The following is a 16329-nucleotide window of genomic DNA, read 5'->3' as shown; positions in this document are numbered from 1 at the left end:
TCTCAGCCCCGTTCTAGTGCCTACGTTTCTTAATCAATATGCAATACCCCCTTGTTGCACTGGAGGAAGTTCATAGACATAACCACATATATCCATATGTAATTTCAAATAAGGAATCCACCATAATGCAGAGAGAAATAAGTTTAAGAAAGCTATAAATGTGTACTTCAGTGTCAATATGTGAATAGAACACAATTTAAAAATTAGCATAATAAAAAGTTTATATTTGTGGTAATATGAAATCTGAAACTTCATCAATTGCGATGTTATGCACTATTATTTTATATGCCACCAAAGGTTAATTTTTGGAGTTAAACTGGTCCACATCTGTAATATCCAGGTATATGAAATTTTTAAAATATAAATCATAAAGTTGATGAAAATATGGTGTGTTTGGAATTGGAACAGAATATAAATATTGTTGTTTATATGAAAGCTAATATATCACAGCTGTGCCCAGATGGTAGCCAGTATTCTAGAAATATGTTCAAATAGTAGCTAATAAATTATAGTTATGTGTGTCACAGCTTAGCCACCGGAGCGCCTTGGGGGTCAGCAGCATGACTCTTCACACTGACAACTATTCTGAGTGAGTTTCCAACAAAACGTGTGATTGCCCTTTTAGTGAGCATCACTCACAATTTCTAGGAAACTCACTGCATAATAAACTCATATAACAACACTTCATTGCTACAATCCTAAGTTCTTAGCTTTCATCGCCTGTTCTCAGACATAAAATGATTACATTTATTACTTCAGCCTTGCTTGCTTTATACTTTTGTTCCCTTTCTGGACTGCAGGGATATTTGTCTTGTCTTAGTCCCCAAATGTGAACTTTTCCCTTTATGTTTCATCCAGCCTGATTTTGAAGCCAAGAGCATACATCAAAGTTTCTCCACATTGTGTGAAATCTTTTCATTTAGTCTTTGAAGTTAAGCGCACGTATTACTTTAATGAAAATTATTCTTTTAAAATATAGCTCTGGGCTGGCTCTGGCGGCATGGGTGAGGGTGAGCCTGCCTCTGAGGCAGGAGACCAGGAGATCTGATTATGTCCCCTACCAGCTGTGGTGAGCTGGCCTGGGCAGTGCTGGAGAGAGCTTGTCCTCGTGGTGTGGGCGCTGGAGAGCTGCCAGGCCGACCAACTCAGTTACCGCCCTGGTCCAGATCCAGAGCTTTGAGTTGACCCACCCCAACATCGCTCCCATCTTTGAACTGCTGGAGCTTGTGAACGGGATGGTTATCCGCAACTACAGCCACGGGATCTCCACGACACATGAAACAGCAGGATACTGAGAGAAGTCCCAGTGAGGATCCAGTATTGAGTGTGGCAGAAGCCAGAGGCCTTGAACCAGACCAGTGACTCATTGTAATGCACATTTGCACGTAAAGATGTGTGGACAAAGGGGAAAACTGTGTGACACACCGTGACACACCACAGCTTCCATGATGAGATGATTTCTTGTTGCTGTTTTTGTTCTCTGTTTATTTGTTTTACTTATTTTTTTTTAAATTGGGGAGCAGGGAGGAGGTTGCAAGAGCAGAGGGCAGATATGAAGGAACAAGGGATAACTGGGATTGGGGAATGTGATGTGAAATTCATAAAGAATGAATGAAAGGGTGTGTGTGTGTGTGTGTGTGTGTGAGAGAGAGAGAGAGAGAGAGAGAGAGAGAGAGAGAGAGAGAGAGAGAGAGAGAGAGAGAGAGAGAGAGACACTAAAAGGGGGGTGAAAGATGCATTAATGCTGTGCAAAAAGGGATTTTAAAAACAGTGTTTAGTGAAGGAGCCATAAAGGCGCATGTAGTGTAGTTCCACTCACAGTAAGAGTCAGCAGACTATTTGACAGGGACAGGAAATGGACAAGTAACCTGGGCGTGGCAGCCACAGCTTAAGCCCAGATAGCCATAGCGATTGCTTAGGATATGGGGTGAGTTCTTTCCTTATTTCTTCCTTCCTTCCTTCCTTCCTTCCTTCCTTCCTTCCTTCCTTCCTTCCTTCCTTCCTTCCTTCCTTTCTTTTTTCTAAGTGACTCATGTAGCCTGGCTGCCCTCAAACAAGAATCAGTTTGAACTTCTGATCTTTCTATCTCCATCGCCGGAGTGCTGGTATTTACAGGTGTGTCCCGCCATGATGTATATGGTACAGGGGCTGGAACCCAGGGCACATATATGCCCGGCAAGTGCTCACCTGAGCAACATCCCCAGCCAAGGACATGGGATTCCTTCTTGAGGTGATAGAAAACATTCTAAAAATTTGTGATAGTTAAATGGTCAAATCTCTGCACATAATAAAAATCATTGTGTACCTGGAGTGTATCATGGGAATATAAATTGTATCTCAATAGGGCTGTTTTGAAAAATAGAATAGTTGGGCTGGTGCGGTGGCTAAGCAGGTAAGAAACCCACATGGTGTAAGAGAGAACTAACTCCTTCATGTTGTCTGATCTCCACACAAGCACCGTGTTTTATATGCCCCCTCCCAAAGAAATTATTAAACTCTTGTGATTATCTAGTATCTGATACTATGGCAGTCAGCTGTCTATGGGCAGTGGCTCTTCTAGCTCCAGTTCATCCTTTCCCCCTCTTCCCAAATCTGAGGTTAAGAATACTCATTTTTTTAAGACAGGGTCTCCCTTTGCAACCCTTTCCTGGAATTCTCTGTATAGACCCAGCTGCTCTCAAACTACTTTTCCTTCCTAAGTGGTGGCATTGGTTAAAGGAGTGTAACCACCCCCAGCCCCACCCTCTCTAATAGATTATTTTTGTTCTTTGAGAATTTTGTATGTGCATACAATGTATTTTTGACTGTATTCGTCCCCCTTTCCTTGCCCTAACTCCTCTCCCATCCACCCTACCCTACTTCCCAAGTGTCCAGTGTTCTTTAGAGTAAGGGCCACCTTCAGCCTCCGAGTGTCTGCTGAAAGGAGGCAGAGTGGAGGGAGACTGCTGTGAGAAACAGTTTTGGTGATCCATGCTTCCATGAGCCAAGCAGAGTGCTCACAGGAGCTTGAAGTAAAACACCCAGGAAGCAGTCACTCATGCTTCTTCCTGTGATGCATACTCTCCAGGAAGAGTAGAGCAGCCTCTTCCTAAAGCTAAACACCGAGCTGTGGCATTCTGATGTAGAGTGCTCAGACTTCAGGCTGAGGACAGGCTTGCCTAGCATGTGTGAGGCCCTGTGTTCAATCCCTAGAACCACAAACAGAACAATCAAACAAAAATGCCCAGACATCTGCCGTTCTGAAACACGTATATTGGTCCTCTACACAAAGCAGATACGGCCTCTACCTGCAGCTGTATTTCCACACTGCAGTTTGGAGTCTGAGTTTCTTTCGTTAATGATGTGGTCAGATGTACTCAGTGTGGAGAACGGAGAGCTGTGTGACAGACCCACTTATTGGCAACATTTCCCAGGGTTTGGTTCTGTTCTTCAAGGCAGAGTTTCCTGTGTAGCTCTGGCTGTCCTGTATCTTGTTCTGTGGACCAGGTTGGCCTGGAATCAGATCCACCATCAAAGTGCTGGGACTTGGACATGTGCCACTACCAGCTAGCATGTTCCCTGTTTAATATGTATACAAATCAATAAGTTAAGTACGAGTATACAAATATTAAAGGAAGCAAAATATTTCAATGGCATAAAAATATACCAGGTAGAATGCCTGCCTAGTAATCCCCTCCTTTGGTCCCTTGAGTAGTAGAGTTATGAAATATCAATTGTGAGTCAACATACTCTGCTTTGGGTAGTTTTTTTTAAGATTTATTTTTAAAGTATGTGTGCATCTCTGGGGGGGTGGGGTTCCTTCAAAGGCCATCAGATCTCCTAGAACTTGAATTACAAATGTTGTGAGAGCTAGAATCCAAACTGAGGTCAATAGCGGCGTGCCCTCTTAACCATTGAACAATCTCTGGCCCCTTGAATTGGCCTTCAGAAATAACAATAAAGCGTGCCACTTTGCTCCTCATTAACAGGGAGGACATGCCGTATACATGGACTTCCTACTGTAACATTTAGCCTTAGCTTTGTTGTTTGTATTCTTGTCCCAACAGATACTTTGGTAAAAGGCCTCAGTGGGATTGCAGAGGGGCATCAAACCTTAGTGAGCTTCACCAGCTACTAAGTGACGTCATGATCAGAAGACTAAAGAGTGACGTTTTAAGCCAGCTGCCTCCAAAAGTCAGACAGCGCATTCCCTTTGACCTTCCACCAGCAGCTGTCAAGGTGAGAGCCTAGACTGAGTTGAAAGGCTTCCTTTATTATGAATCATGCTGTCAAAGATTGGACATTAGATTTCACAAAAGCATGCTTTCTGAACACAGGTTTGATTTGTAGAACAACCATTGGTTTTGTGTCATCTTAAGAAAAGCACAAGAAGATTTTAATTTTAACTTCAAATATGTGAGCAGATGCAGCTCCCAGTGCCTCAAAAAGTTTATGATGAATATTGAAAAAAATCACTGGGATTTTAAAAACTATTTAGTATTAAGTATTCATGGTATCTATAATGTAAATCTACAGGGGTGTGTGTGTGTGTGTGTATGTGTGTGTGTGTCTGTGTGTGTGTGTCTGTGTGTGTGTGCATGTGTGTGTGTCTGTGTCTGAGTATCTCTGTGTGTGTCTCTGTGTATGTGTGTGTGCATGTCTGTGTCTGATTGTGTGTTTGTATGTGTGCATGTATATGTGTCTGTGTCTGAGTGTCTGTGTGTGTGCATGTGTATGTGTCTATGTCTGAGAGTGTCTGTGTGTGTGTGTGTGTGTGTGTGTGTGTGTGTGTGTGTGTGTGTGTGTGAAGCTGGGGTGGAGTCTGTGGCTCCATTGGTGAAATACTTGCCCTGCAAGTGTGAGGACTTGACTTGAGCATATCAGAACCAAGTAAAACTGGTACCATGATGTGCACATCTGGAATTGCAGTGCTTCTGAGATGAGATGGGAGCAGAGACACAAGAAACCCCAGAAGCTTTCAGGCCATGGGAGAGAACAGTAGTAGACCTGCCTCAAACAAGGGGGGAGGTGAGAGCAGCAGGCTAGGTTGTCCTTAACACCCCACACACACATAGGTCACACACAGGAAGATCTTTTAAGTATAATAGCTATAGTATAGAATAACTTGAATGTAGCTCTGCTTTTGAAATCTGAAATCCTTTGCTAATGTTGCAGGCTATATCTTTCATGCACCTGAAAGCCAAATGATTTTCCCCCTGGCCTTACAGTCTCTGAACTTCCATCCAGACGTGACTGAGTGGACACGAAGTTTGCATTGTTAGGCCTTAGACTTACATAAGTATCTTGTAACCATTGGGCACTACAGTAGTTCTTAAATAAGAATGAACTCATTTTCTATATCTGCTATTTTAACATTAGAGAGAAAAATAAAATAATTTTGACTATATTACATTGTATATAATTAATATTTCTCTCATCTTTATACTTGTTTAAATAATATATCTTATTACAAAATACATTTTCACATTCCTGCTTTCTGATGTCTTCAGATATTTTTCCCTTTATGCACTTTTTCAAGAGGAAGCTTCAGTTGTTTGACTTATGGTGTGACACAGCTTGTCACTGGCTTTAGTCGTTGGCAGACATGTGACCAGCCTCTGCATTGTGTTTGAGCACTGTGGTATCTATGGCAGTTTTCTTTTTATAGCTTTCTATACAGAGAGGGGGACGTGGGTCTGATTCATGGCTGGATTAATTGTTCTGTTCTTGAAGCTGTATTCTTAAACAGTGTCACTTCTTCCCACATAGGAACTGAATGCCAGCTTTGAAGAATGGCAGAAATTAATGAGAGCCCCAGACTCCAGTGCTACGGTGACAGTGATGGGGTTGATAACGCGCATGTTTAAACAGACTGCAATTGCCAAGGTACTCCTTGTGGGCCGTTACGTACGTGTCGTCATAAAGTTTTCAGTGTATTTTAATTAGTCCAATAGATTACTAATACACTGCAACATGTCACTGCCTTTTTAAATTATTATGGAAAAACCAAAGTGTACTGAAAACAGACAGCAGTGGAAAAACACTACTTTATATAGTTTCACATGTTTCATTTCAGGGATGTACAGATGGTTCTCTTTATTAGCTTTTGGCATGGTCTTTCATGTTTCCTGAAAATAATAGAAAATGAGACAATCATTTTCTATTGTATTCTGGAGTCTAAAGAATTAAATACACTCACATTCACATAAAATTTAGATAGTGTTGTGAGTTCTTAAATCTGTGTGACTATCCTATAAACTTACTGCATGTTGCTGTTTTGACAAGCGTGGTATTTGTAAATACTGAGTGTGGCTCCTCTCAATCCTGTGATTGTTACAGATTTTGTTTGTTTGGTTTGCTGTGGTTGTTGTTGTGTGGTTTGTCTTGAGACAAGGTCTCACTAAGGAGCCTCCACTGTTCTGAAATACTCACTATACAGACCTGACTAGTGTGCAACTTAGAGAGATCCACTTATTCCTGCGTCCAGAGTGCAGGAAGTAAAGGTGTGCAAGACCATACTTGGCTTTTGTGAGGAAAGCACATTTAAGATATTTTTATGTGCTTTTGTGTGTGTGTGTTCATTTGAACCATGTCCATGCGTGTGCTCCCAGAGGCCATGAGCCATTCAGTTCCCTGGACGTAGAGGCACTGATGGTTGTCAGCTGCCCAGCTAGGCTCCAAGAATGGGATCTGGGTCCTGTGCAAGATCACTGACTAGTGATCCTAAGACTGAGTCATCCCCTCCAGCCCCCCCTCATTCTGATATACATCAGAATGTATATTTCGATAATTAAGTGTGAATTGTTCACTTATAACTTACATACCATGAAATTTAAATTTATGCCTTAAAAATGGTAGAGACTAGAAAGATGGCTCAGTGGCTGCTGTTCCACAGGACTTGGGCTCAATTCCCAGCACCTGCACTGTTGCTCACAACTATCCGTAACCCCAGTTCCAGGGAATCTTCTTCCCTCTTCTGGCCTCTCTGGACACTACATGCATATGGTGCACGGACATACATACAGGCAGAACACTCGTACACATAAAATAAAGATAAAGTCTTTAAAAGTTTATAGGTCACAAAGGTTTATCAAATGTTTATACTTGTGTGCACACCAGGTCACTCTATAGGCTATTTTTATTACAACAGAAAGTTCCCTTACAGCCAGCCATTTACAGCCAGTCACCCCAAGCATGGCAACTGCATATTAGATTTCACTCACTAGATTTTCTCACTTTACAGGATGAAGTATGAAGCCTTGAGGTTCTTTTTTTCCTCCCATGTACATGCTCTTATTGTAAATCAGTGTTACCTAAGTCATCTTTTTCTTTCTGTTCTACCCTGTGTAACCTCCACTGTGCAGAATTACAGCATCTAGGTTTTATGCTTTGTTATGTTTTTGGTTATGAGCCTAGCCATCTCTCCAGCCCATTTCTATGCTTTCTTCCCTAGTGATTAGATTGTATAGTGTCCCTCAATAGTAAGATGAGCTGCTGTGAATATAAACAATGTGGTACTTGATGTGCCTGATCATATAGACATCATTTCCTTTGGTTCTCATTAATAGGAGAGTCTGTAGATGCCAGAGTGCATGTGTACGTGTCAAAGGACAACTTTCAGGGGTTGTTTCTCTCCTTCTACCTCTTGTAAGTCAATGTCCGTATTTCTGGGACTGAACTGCCTACTCCAGACCAGCTGGTCTCAGGCTTCCTGTTCTTTCTGTCTGTACCTCCCATCCTGCCTTAGGAAGACTGATGCATGCCCCCACATCCAGCCTTTTTACATGGATTCTAAGAGTCAAACCCAAGTCTTCAAATTTGTATAACTATCACTTTTACCCATGTAGCCACCTCTCCAGCCCTAGATAGTATTTTTATCTTTTGAGGACAGAAACCTAGAAAAGGGACTGGTGTCAGAGACACAGATGCTTAACTTCCAAAGCACTTTGCCAAAACATCTTAGAAAGTAGCTATACCACTTTGCGTCTCTGCTAGCATTGTGTGAGGTTCCAGCTGTCCTGTCCAGTTGTCAGCACGGGGCATTGTCATCTTTCATCTTTTGTGTTGTAGTTTTGTTTGTCCCTAAGTAGAAGTTACACGGATATATCTTCAAACTCACCTTGTTCAGTTTCTCTTGTGAGGTGTCTATTTAAATTAGACCCCTGCTAATAAGGATAAAAGGATTACCTTATAAGGTTATAAGGATTCCTTATTTTTAGGAATGGCCCTCTACCATATATATCTTTGCAAATTTTGCCCCCTACTGTGTATCTTCTATTTTCATTTATTTATTTTGTTTTTTGAGACACTGTCTCTTTACATAGCACCAACTGTCTTAGACCTTCTCCACAGATGAGGCTGACCTTGAACTCTGAGATCTGCCTGCTTCAGCCTCCTGGGTTCTGAGGTTAAAGGAGTCTTCCAGATGCCCAGCTCACTTTTTTTTTTAAAGAACAGAAATTTATAATTTTAAATCTTTCAATATGTTTTTTTAAATTCTCTTTTTCTTGATTTTTGAGTCCTGAGAAACTATTGACTAATAAAGTTTCCAGAGATACCACACTTTTCCAATAATGCTACAGTATTAGTGTGCATGGGTAGGTCCATGAGGATCTTACTATGTAGCACTGGTTGGCCTAGAAGCTGGCCTTGAACTCACAACGATCCCCCTGCCTCTTACTCCAAATTGCTGGGATTAAAGGCTTGTACAACCACCCGCAGTGTAGAGTTCATCCTTTTTACACAGCATGACATAAAGACAGAGATTCAGAGGTTTTGTTTGTTTAAGGTAGGGGTGTGTGTGTGTGTGTGTGTGTGTGTGTGTGTGTGTGTGTGTGTGTGTGCGTGTGTTTGCATGCGTGCACACGCATGTGCGGGCACACATGCCTTAACAGTCACAGTCCTCCATTGTGCCAACAGTGCTGCGTGTTCTATCGTGGTGCACCACTGCCTACAGTGCTCTATTCTGCCGTCCTGATGCTGCATTGTCCCATCACGTCCCTCCCCAGTATTTCCACGTGCTTTTCTCTCACCGTGGTCTGGTGTCCGTCATAACGGTCCATCAAGGGCTCCAGTCCCATGAGTTCTCCGTTATCCTATCCCATGTGCTTCTGTCTCATCAAAGGTCCATCCCGGCGCTCTGTGGTTACGTCACACAGTTCCATGGTGACAAAGCAGTGCTCTATCAGCCTGTCACTGCTCCAGTGTCTTCACAGTATCTATCCACTGTCCTGTGACAGTGCCACCCAGTGCTCTAGCATCCTATTAAAGTACTTGGTTGTCTCCTCACAATACTGCGCTGTCCCACAATACTGCTCCTCTGTCAAATCACAGTGCTACGGTGTTCTGTTGTCTACTCACAGTGCTCCTCTGTCCCAGGACAGTGCTCCATTATACCAAAACAGGTCCGATGTGCTATCATGGTGCTTTGATATGCCACCAACATGCTGTATTATCTCACAGTGTCCTACTGTGTTCCTCACAAGATGATTTGGCCCTAAAACCAGGACCCACTATTCCTTCACAGTGTTCCATTGTCTCACTGCAGGCTCTATTTCACCATCAGAGCAGTTCCAGTGCCGCACCAGAGTGCTCCAGTAATCCCTGTGTGTTCCACTGTGTGCTCACAGTGCTCTTTTGTCATCAGAATGTTCAGCTGTTCTCTCACAGTGCTCCACCGTGTCATCACAGTGCTCCACTGTCTCATCACAGTGCTTTACTGTCTCATCACAGTGCTCCATGACCTCATCACAGTGCTCCACGCTCCACTCTGTCATCACAGTTCTCCATTGTCTCATCACAGTTCTTTTCTGTCTCATCACAGTGCTCCATGACCTCACCACAGTGCTCCACGCTCCACTCTGTCATCACAGCGCTTCATGACCTCATCACAGTGCTCCATTGTCTCATCACAGTGCTTTACTGTCTCATCACAGTGCTCCATGACCTCATCACAGTGCTCCATTGTCTCATCACAGTGCTCCATGACCTCATCACAGTGCTCCATTGTCTCATCACAGTGCTTTACTGTCTCATCACAGTGCTCCATGACCTCATCACAGTGCTCCACTGTGTCATCACAGTTCTCCATTGTCTCATCACAGTTCTTTTCTGTTTCATCACAGTGCTCCATGACCTCACCACAGTGCTCCACTGTGTCATCACAGTTCTCCATTGTCTCATCACAGTTCTTTTCTGTCTCATTACAATGCTCCATTGTCTCATCACAGTGCTCCACTCTGTCATCACAGTGCTCCACTGTGTCATCACAGTTCTCCATTGTCTCATCACAGTTCTTTTCTGTCTCATCACAGTGCTCCATGACCTCATCACAGTGCTCCACTCTGTCATCACAGCGCTTCATGACCTCATCACAGTGCTCCATTGTCTCATCACAGTGCTTTACTGTCTCATCACAGTGCTCCATTGTCTCATCACAGTGCTCCATTGTCTCATCACAGTGCTCCACTGTCTCATCACAGTGCTCCATTGTCTCATCACAGTTCTCCATTGTCTCATCACAGTTCTTTTCTGTCTCATCACAGTGCTCCATGACCTCACCACAGTGCTCCACTGTGTCATCACAGTTCTCCATTGTCTCATCACAGTTCTTTTCTGTCTCATTACAGTGCTCCATTGTCTCATCACAGTGCTCCATGACCTCACCACAGTGCTCCACTGTGTCATCACAGTTCTCCATTGTCTCATCACAGTTCTTTTCTGTCTCATCACAGTGCTCCATGACCTCATCACAGTGCTCCACTCTGTCATCACAGCGCTTCATGACCTCATCACAGTGCTCCATTGTCTTATCACAGTGCTTTACTGTCTCATCACAGTGCTCCATTGTCTCATCACAGTGCTCCACTGTCTCATCACAGTGCTCCATTGTCTCATCACAGTTCTCCATTGTCTCATCACAGTGCTCCACTGTCTCATCACAGTGCTCCATTGTCTCATCACAGTGCTCCACTGTGTCATCACAGTGCTCCATTGTCTCGTCACAGTTCTTTTCTGTCTCATCACAATGGTCTATTCTCCCATCACAGTGCTCCACTGTGTCATCACGGTGCTCCATTGTTCCATTACAGTGCTCTATTGTGTCATCACAGTTCTCCATCATATATCTATCTACCTTATCCCGTTACTGCGCTCCTTTGTCCTATCCCGGTGCTCCATCTTTCCAATACTGTACTCTGATGTCCTGTCATATTGCTCTACTGTCCCATAACAGTTCTTCTCCATTGTGTTGTCACTGTGCTCCGTGATCCCTCACCCTGCTCCACTGTGACTTCACAGTGCTTCACTGTCCATGGCAGGTTCAGTCCTCCCATTGAAGTGCTCACCTTTGCCCTTACAGTGCTTTGTTCACAGTGCCCATGTGACTTCACTGTGCTGCATTCTCCAGTGCATTGGGCCATCATTGGGCCACGTATTTATAGTGTCTCACTGTGCGTCACACTGCTCCATTATTGACTCACAGTTTGTGCCTGGTGAGTGTGTGTGTGTCTGTTTCTGAACCCTACTTTGTTTCTTGACCTATAAATCTTACTGTAAGGTACAGGTAAATTAATTACCGTGGGGTCTAACCACTTGTCTGCCTATGTGTTTGCCTTCCTTCCTTTCTCTTGCTCTTTCGTCCTTTCTTCCTTCCTTCCCTCCTTCCTTCCTGTCTGTCTCTTTCATTGCTTCTCTTCACTTCTCTTTTTGTTGTTGGTTGTTGCAGACAGTGTAAGAAGAAAGCATGTGCAGTTGTCACCCCCCCTCCATTATCCTGTGCTGTGTAGTTCTCGCTTTGTCCTTAGACCTCACCAATCAGTGGTCACTGTGCATAATGCAGTGACAGCTAAACCCATCACACTACATCCGTAGCTGCATTTGTTTGTTTGGAGTTAGTAACCATTTTCTTTCCTTGTTTGGTTTGTCTGCTTACTTATCTGCCTTTGGGCTAAGTGCACACTACCTGCTTTAACATAAGAGAAAGAGCTCTTTCAGTGTCTTTTCCTGTGTTAGGAAGATGTCATTGTAAGTTGTGTGTAAGTGATGGTCATTAGTAGGAAGTTGATCTAACTAATTAAGACCCTTGAATGAAGAGGAAGGAGACTAAAGTCAGCTGTTTCCAGATTGAGTTACATTCTGAAAAATAAGTGAAGCAAACACCAGTCCCTTGCCTCACCTCCTATGGAGTCCAGTCACCTTCCCCTCTCCACAGCAGAGCCTCCATCGGCCACCAATGTGTTTTGGACTTTTTTCCATTCCTGAATCCAGCCAGAAACCCTTAGTTCCTGCCATTACAAATTGGGTGCTTGATACAGTTCCCCCCATATTATTAATCCAATAGTTAGAGTCTATTATGAATCCAAATAATACAGTGTATCTACCATACAGGCTAAGTGGGCTTTTTAGGATCTAACCACTTATAAGCTACATCTTTTCTTTATGACAGAATGTGTTGCTGAGTTCTCTGGTATCAGTTTGAAAATTAAATTGAAGAGTATAGATTGGTTAAATCAGTCTATGCATTAGTGTTGAGGCTTCCTTTTCAAAAACAAGACAAAAAAGTGAAGTCCCTGTTATGACATGTGCTGCTGGAGAGGTATGGTAAAAATGACAGTCTGCTACTTACAGAATTTGCAGCCTTTTTGAGAGACAGGTGAAATATTCACCTACAAAAGGCTTTGCTTACTGCTTCAAATCCTGATGCTAGGGCAGCACCCAGGAGACGATCACTGAAAAGTTGTCTTACAGAAAGTGCAATAGATGTAGCCAGTCAAAAAGAGAAGGCTATGGGACTGGTTGGGTGCAGTCCCAGCAGATGAAGCAGTGTGTACAACCTCACAAAGATTCCTGACAGCTGGTGTAACCAAGCAACCAAAACTAGGCCAGCACCTCAACCACTGAGCTATCCAGCCCCAACAAGAAACATACGGCTTTTTTTTTTAATGTATCTGTTTTGTTTTACTTTATAATACTTATTATTAATGCAATTGATAAAAATGAAGGTTCCTCAGGATTAGAGTCAGCATAATACACTCTGGAGAGATGGCAGATTCAGGGCTGGAAAAATGGCTCAGAGATTAAGCATGTTTCCTTTTGCGAAGAACCAGAGTTTGTTTTGAGGCATCCACATCAGGTGGCCTACAACCACCTGTAATTCCAGCTTCAGAGAATCCAATATTTTCTTGTGGTCTTCTGCACTAGCATGTATATACATAATTTTTAAAAGATCTAATTATTTTATGGGTGGCGGTTTTGCCCAAATGAATGTCTGTGCAGGCAGTTCCTATGGAGGACAGGAGGGGGCGTCAGATCCTCTGGGACTGAGTACAGACGGTTCTAAACCACCATGTGCTGGGACCTGAACCTGAGTCCTCTGCAAGAGCATCAAGTACTTTTTATCCAGCCCTCAAATAAATCCTTTAAAAAACAAGATAGATGTAGTCTATCTGGTTCAGCATATTACCACATTGTCTCATTTATAGAGAAAACCATTTCAAGAGTTTTCCTTTTTAATGGAAATTATTAAAAACCAATCTGTAATTTAAATTTTCTTGTAACTTTGAAGATGATAGCATTTTTCAGCGCCTTAATTGACAAAGGGAAAAAAATTTTAAGCATGTTTCCTTTAGACACAAAGTGTGTTTCCTATTTAATTGCTTTAGCAGCTCAATGCAAGTAGAATCCCACGTAAAAAATGCAGTGAGAGATAATCAGGTCATTACAGTATTTCCTGCTGCCCAGGGCCTAGGAGGAGCTGCAGAGGGCCTATTTCTCTGTGTGATCTGTGGTTTGGGAAAGTCTGTCTGAACCAGGAACAGCCTGCCTCCCGTTCATTAGTAAGAAGCAGTTAGCAGTAATAAGTAAAGTGCAGACAAAATGCTGATATCATCTTAGAGGAAACACATTATGAAAGGGAGTCCCAGATGCTTAAAATCTGAGTTAGGACCAAGATTCCTTCGTGGTTAAAGTGCTTGCCATGTAAACCTAAGGACTGTTGTAAATCTAGCACATCTGTGTACTGCTTTTGTGCCTACGTGCCCTTAGCTGAAATCTATGGCTAGTAAAGCAGAAATCATTGGGACACTTGCTGAACTCTACAGAATACTCAGCCATATGGGCAAATACTCAGCAATTAGGCAAATACTCTGCTGTAATGGGAAAGAGAAATTGGGCTCAGTTCCAACTGCGAGGGCAAATGGGGATTTGTGGAGGTTGGAGGTAAGTGGAAGGGTTGGTGGCGTCTCACTGTCTTTTTAGTATTGTGAGTGTGGGTGTTCGTTTGCTTGAGTGCTGGCCCATGGATGTACCATGGCACGTGTGACTCATTCAGTAGCAGTCTGCTTTTCCAGAAGACCTGAGTTCAGTTTCCAGCACCCATCTCCTGACAACTCTGTCTTCAGAGGCTCTCACAACTCTGACTTCTCTGGGTACCCACACTCATGTGCATAGACATAACACATGGTTAACAATAAAATAAATCTTTAAAGTAAAATAAAATGTCAATCCAAGCAATCACCAACTTTAGAGCCGAAAAGAATCCTTAAAGTCTACTAACACATAGTTATTCTATACTCCGAATGAATTTGCTCCTAGAGATCTCAAATGATGTTTACGTTGCTGTGCTAAATCTAGGAAACAGAAGCCTATTATTTTTTATATTATAATCTCTTTTAAGACTAATTTTTTTTGAGGCAGGGTCTCACTATTTTGTCTTGATTGGTCTGGAACTCTTTGTAAACCACGTTGGCCTCAAACTCACAGTGATCCACCCGTCTCTGCCTCCTGAGAGCTGTGTCTAAAATCATGAAACACCACACTGTATAAGACTTACAAACATTTCAGAAATGTTATATGTATTTATGTATATGTATTTATGCAAACATACAAACAAGACACTACATGTTTAGCCTGATTTAAACATTCCATATTATATTAATATATCACATGGCATTAAAAAACCAACAGTATATCCCATATGTATATGTATTTATGCATACATACAAATAACTTTGCCTTTATGACCTATGTATGCCATTAACTCAAAACTCTATCTAGTCATTTATTCCTTTCTAAAAATTATTCTTCAAAAATTTCACATATGTAGGCAATAGTATCAACCATGTCCACCCCCACTTCTCCTCATTAGAACTCCCCAGCCTCCCTAAGAACACCTCTCTCTCAACTTCATGCCCCCTCCCATTTTTAAATGTCATTAACTGAGTCCAGTTAGTGCTGCTCATTGCTACCCACTAGGGCCTATGCAACCTGCTAGTAGCCACACTCTCAAAGAAAAGTGTCCCTCCCTCCCCCAACAGCCATGAGGTGCCAGCAGATCCTTACCTAGGTGTGGGGCCTCAGGTGTCTCTCCCTCATCCACGCTGGAGCTGTGACTCGCTTGGTCTTATACAGGTAACCACGGCTACTGTGAGTTCATATGTGCCAGAGCCATGCCATGTCTGCAGAACACCGTTTTCATAGCATCTCCCCAACCTTAGCCTCTTTTCTTTCTGCCCACCTTCTCTGAAACGTTCCCTGAGCCTCAGGCTTGGTTGGAAATGGGGAGGCTGGACACGTATGTACTATCTTTGGGTTGGAAATGGGGAGGCTGGATATGTATGTACTATCTATGGGTTGGAAATGGGAAGGCTGGACATGTATGCACTATCTATGGCTAGACATTTACTGACAGTTATTCTCAGCATTTTGGCCATTTACTTTTATGTGTATACATATGTGGTGTGGTATATGCAGATGTTTGCACATGTATGTGAAGGTGCTCATGCCCATGTGCATGGGGCCAGAGGCTAATGAAAGAAAATGAGTTTTTCTCTGTTATGTTTTGGCATGTTCCCTTGAGACAGTCTCTCACCAAACTGGAAGTTCCCTAAAAATGAATTTATAGGCATGCACAGCAAAGCTTTGCCTGGCTCTGAGATGGTACTGGGGATGTGGGTTTGGATCCTCATGCCTGTGTAGCAATAGCTCTTACCCACTAAGCTCCGTCATAAGCCTTTTTGAAGCAGTGGTTTAAGGGGTAGTGGGAGAGAGCATGGGCTTTCTCTCAGAAACTCTGGTCCTGATGAGGGGCCTCTGATAACCGGAGGGTGGGAAGTGCTCACTAGGTAAGAATACATGTGAGCCCAGGTTACAGCAATTGTTCCAACTCTAAGTCTAGATTTGGATTGTAATGAATGTACTTTATGCATTTCAACCTGACATGTACTTATTGAAAAACTTATCCCTGTAAATATAGCTCTTTAGGCAAACATGCACTTTATTAAAGTGCTTTAGTTGCCATGACAACATATCTGGAAACTATAGCAGCTTGTTTTGAGAGAGCTTCATTTCCAG

At 42.7% G+C, this 16329-nt stretch overlaps 1 protein-coding gene across 1 annotated transcript in view; it reads left to right on the top strand.

The window, feature by feature from the left end:
- The window catches only part of ZRANB3 (zinc finger RANBP2-type containing 3), a 132920-nt gene that overhangs the window by 68147 nt on the left and 48444 nt on the right, over nucleotides 1-16329 (top strand). Inside the window, 2 exon segments of the mRNA XM_080917623.1 lie at nucleotides 4047-4218; nucleotides 5749-5865. Of these exon segments, the coding sequence (XP_080773749.1) occupies nucleotides 4047-4218; nucleotides 5749-5865 (289 nt within the window).

The sequence above is a fragment of the Micromys minutus genome (genome assembly GCF_963924665.1).
Source record: "Micromys minutus genome assembly, chromosome: 6".
Lineage (NCBI taxonomy): Eukaryota > Metazoa > Chordata > Mammalia > Rodentia > Muridae > Micromys > Micromys minutus.
The sequence above is the reverse complement of the archived record's forward strand: the minus strand, read 5'-3'. Positions and strand labels throughout refer to the sequence as shown.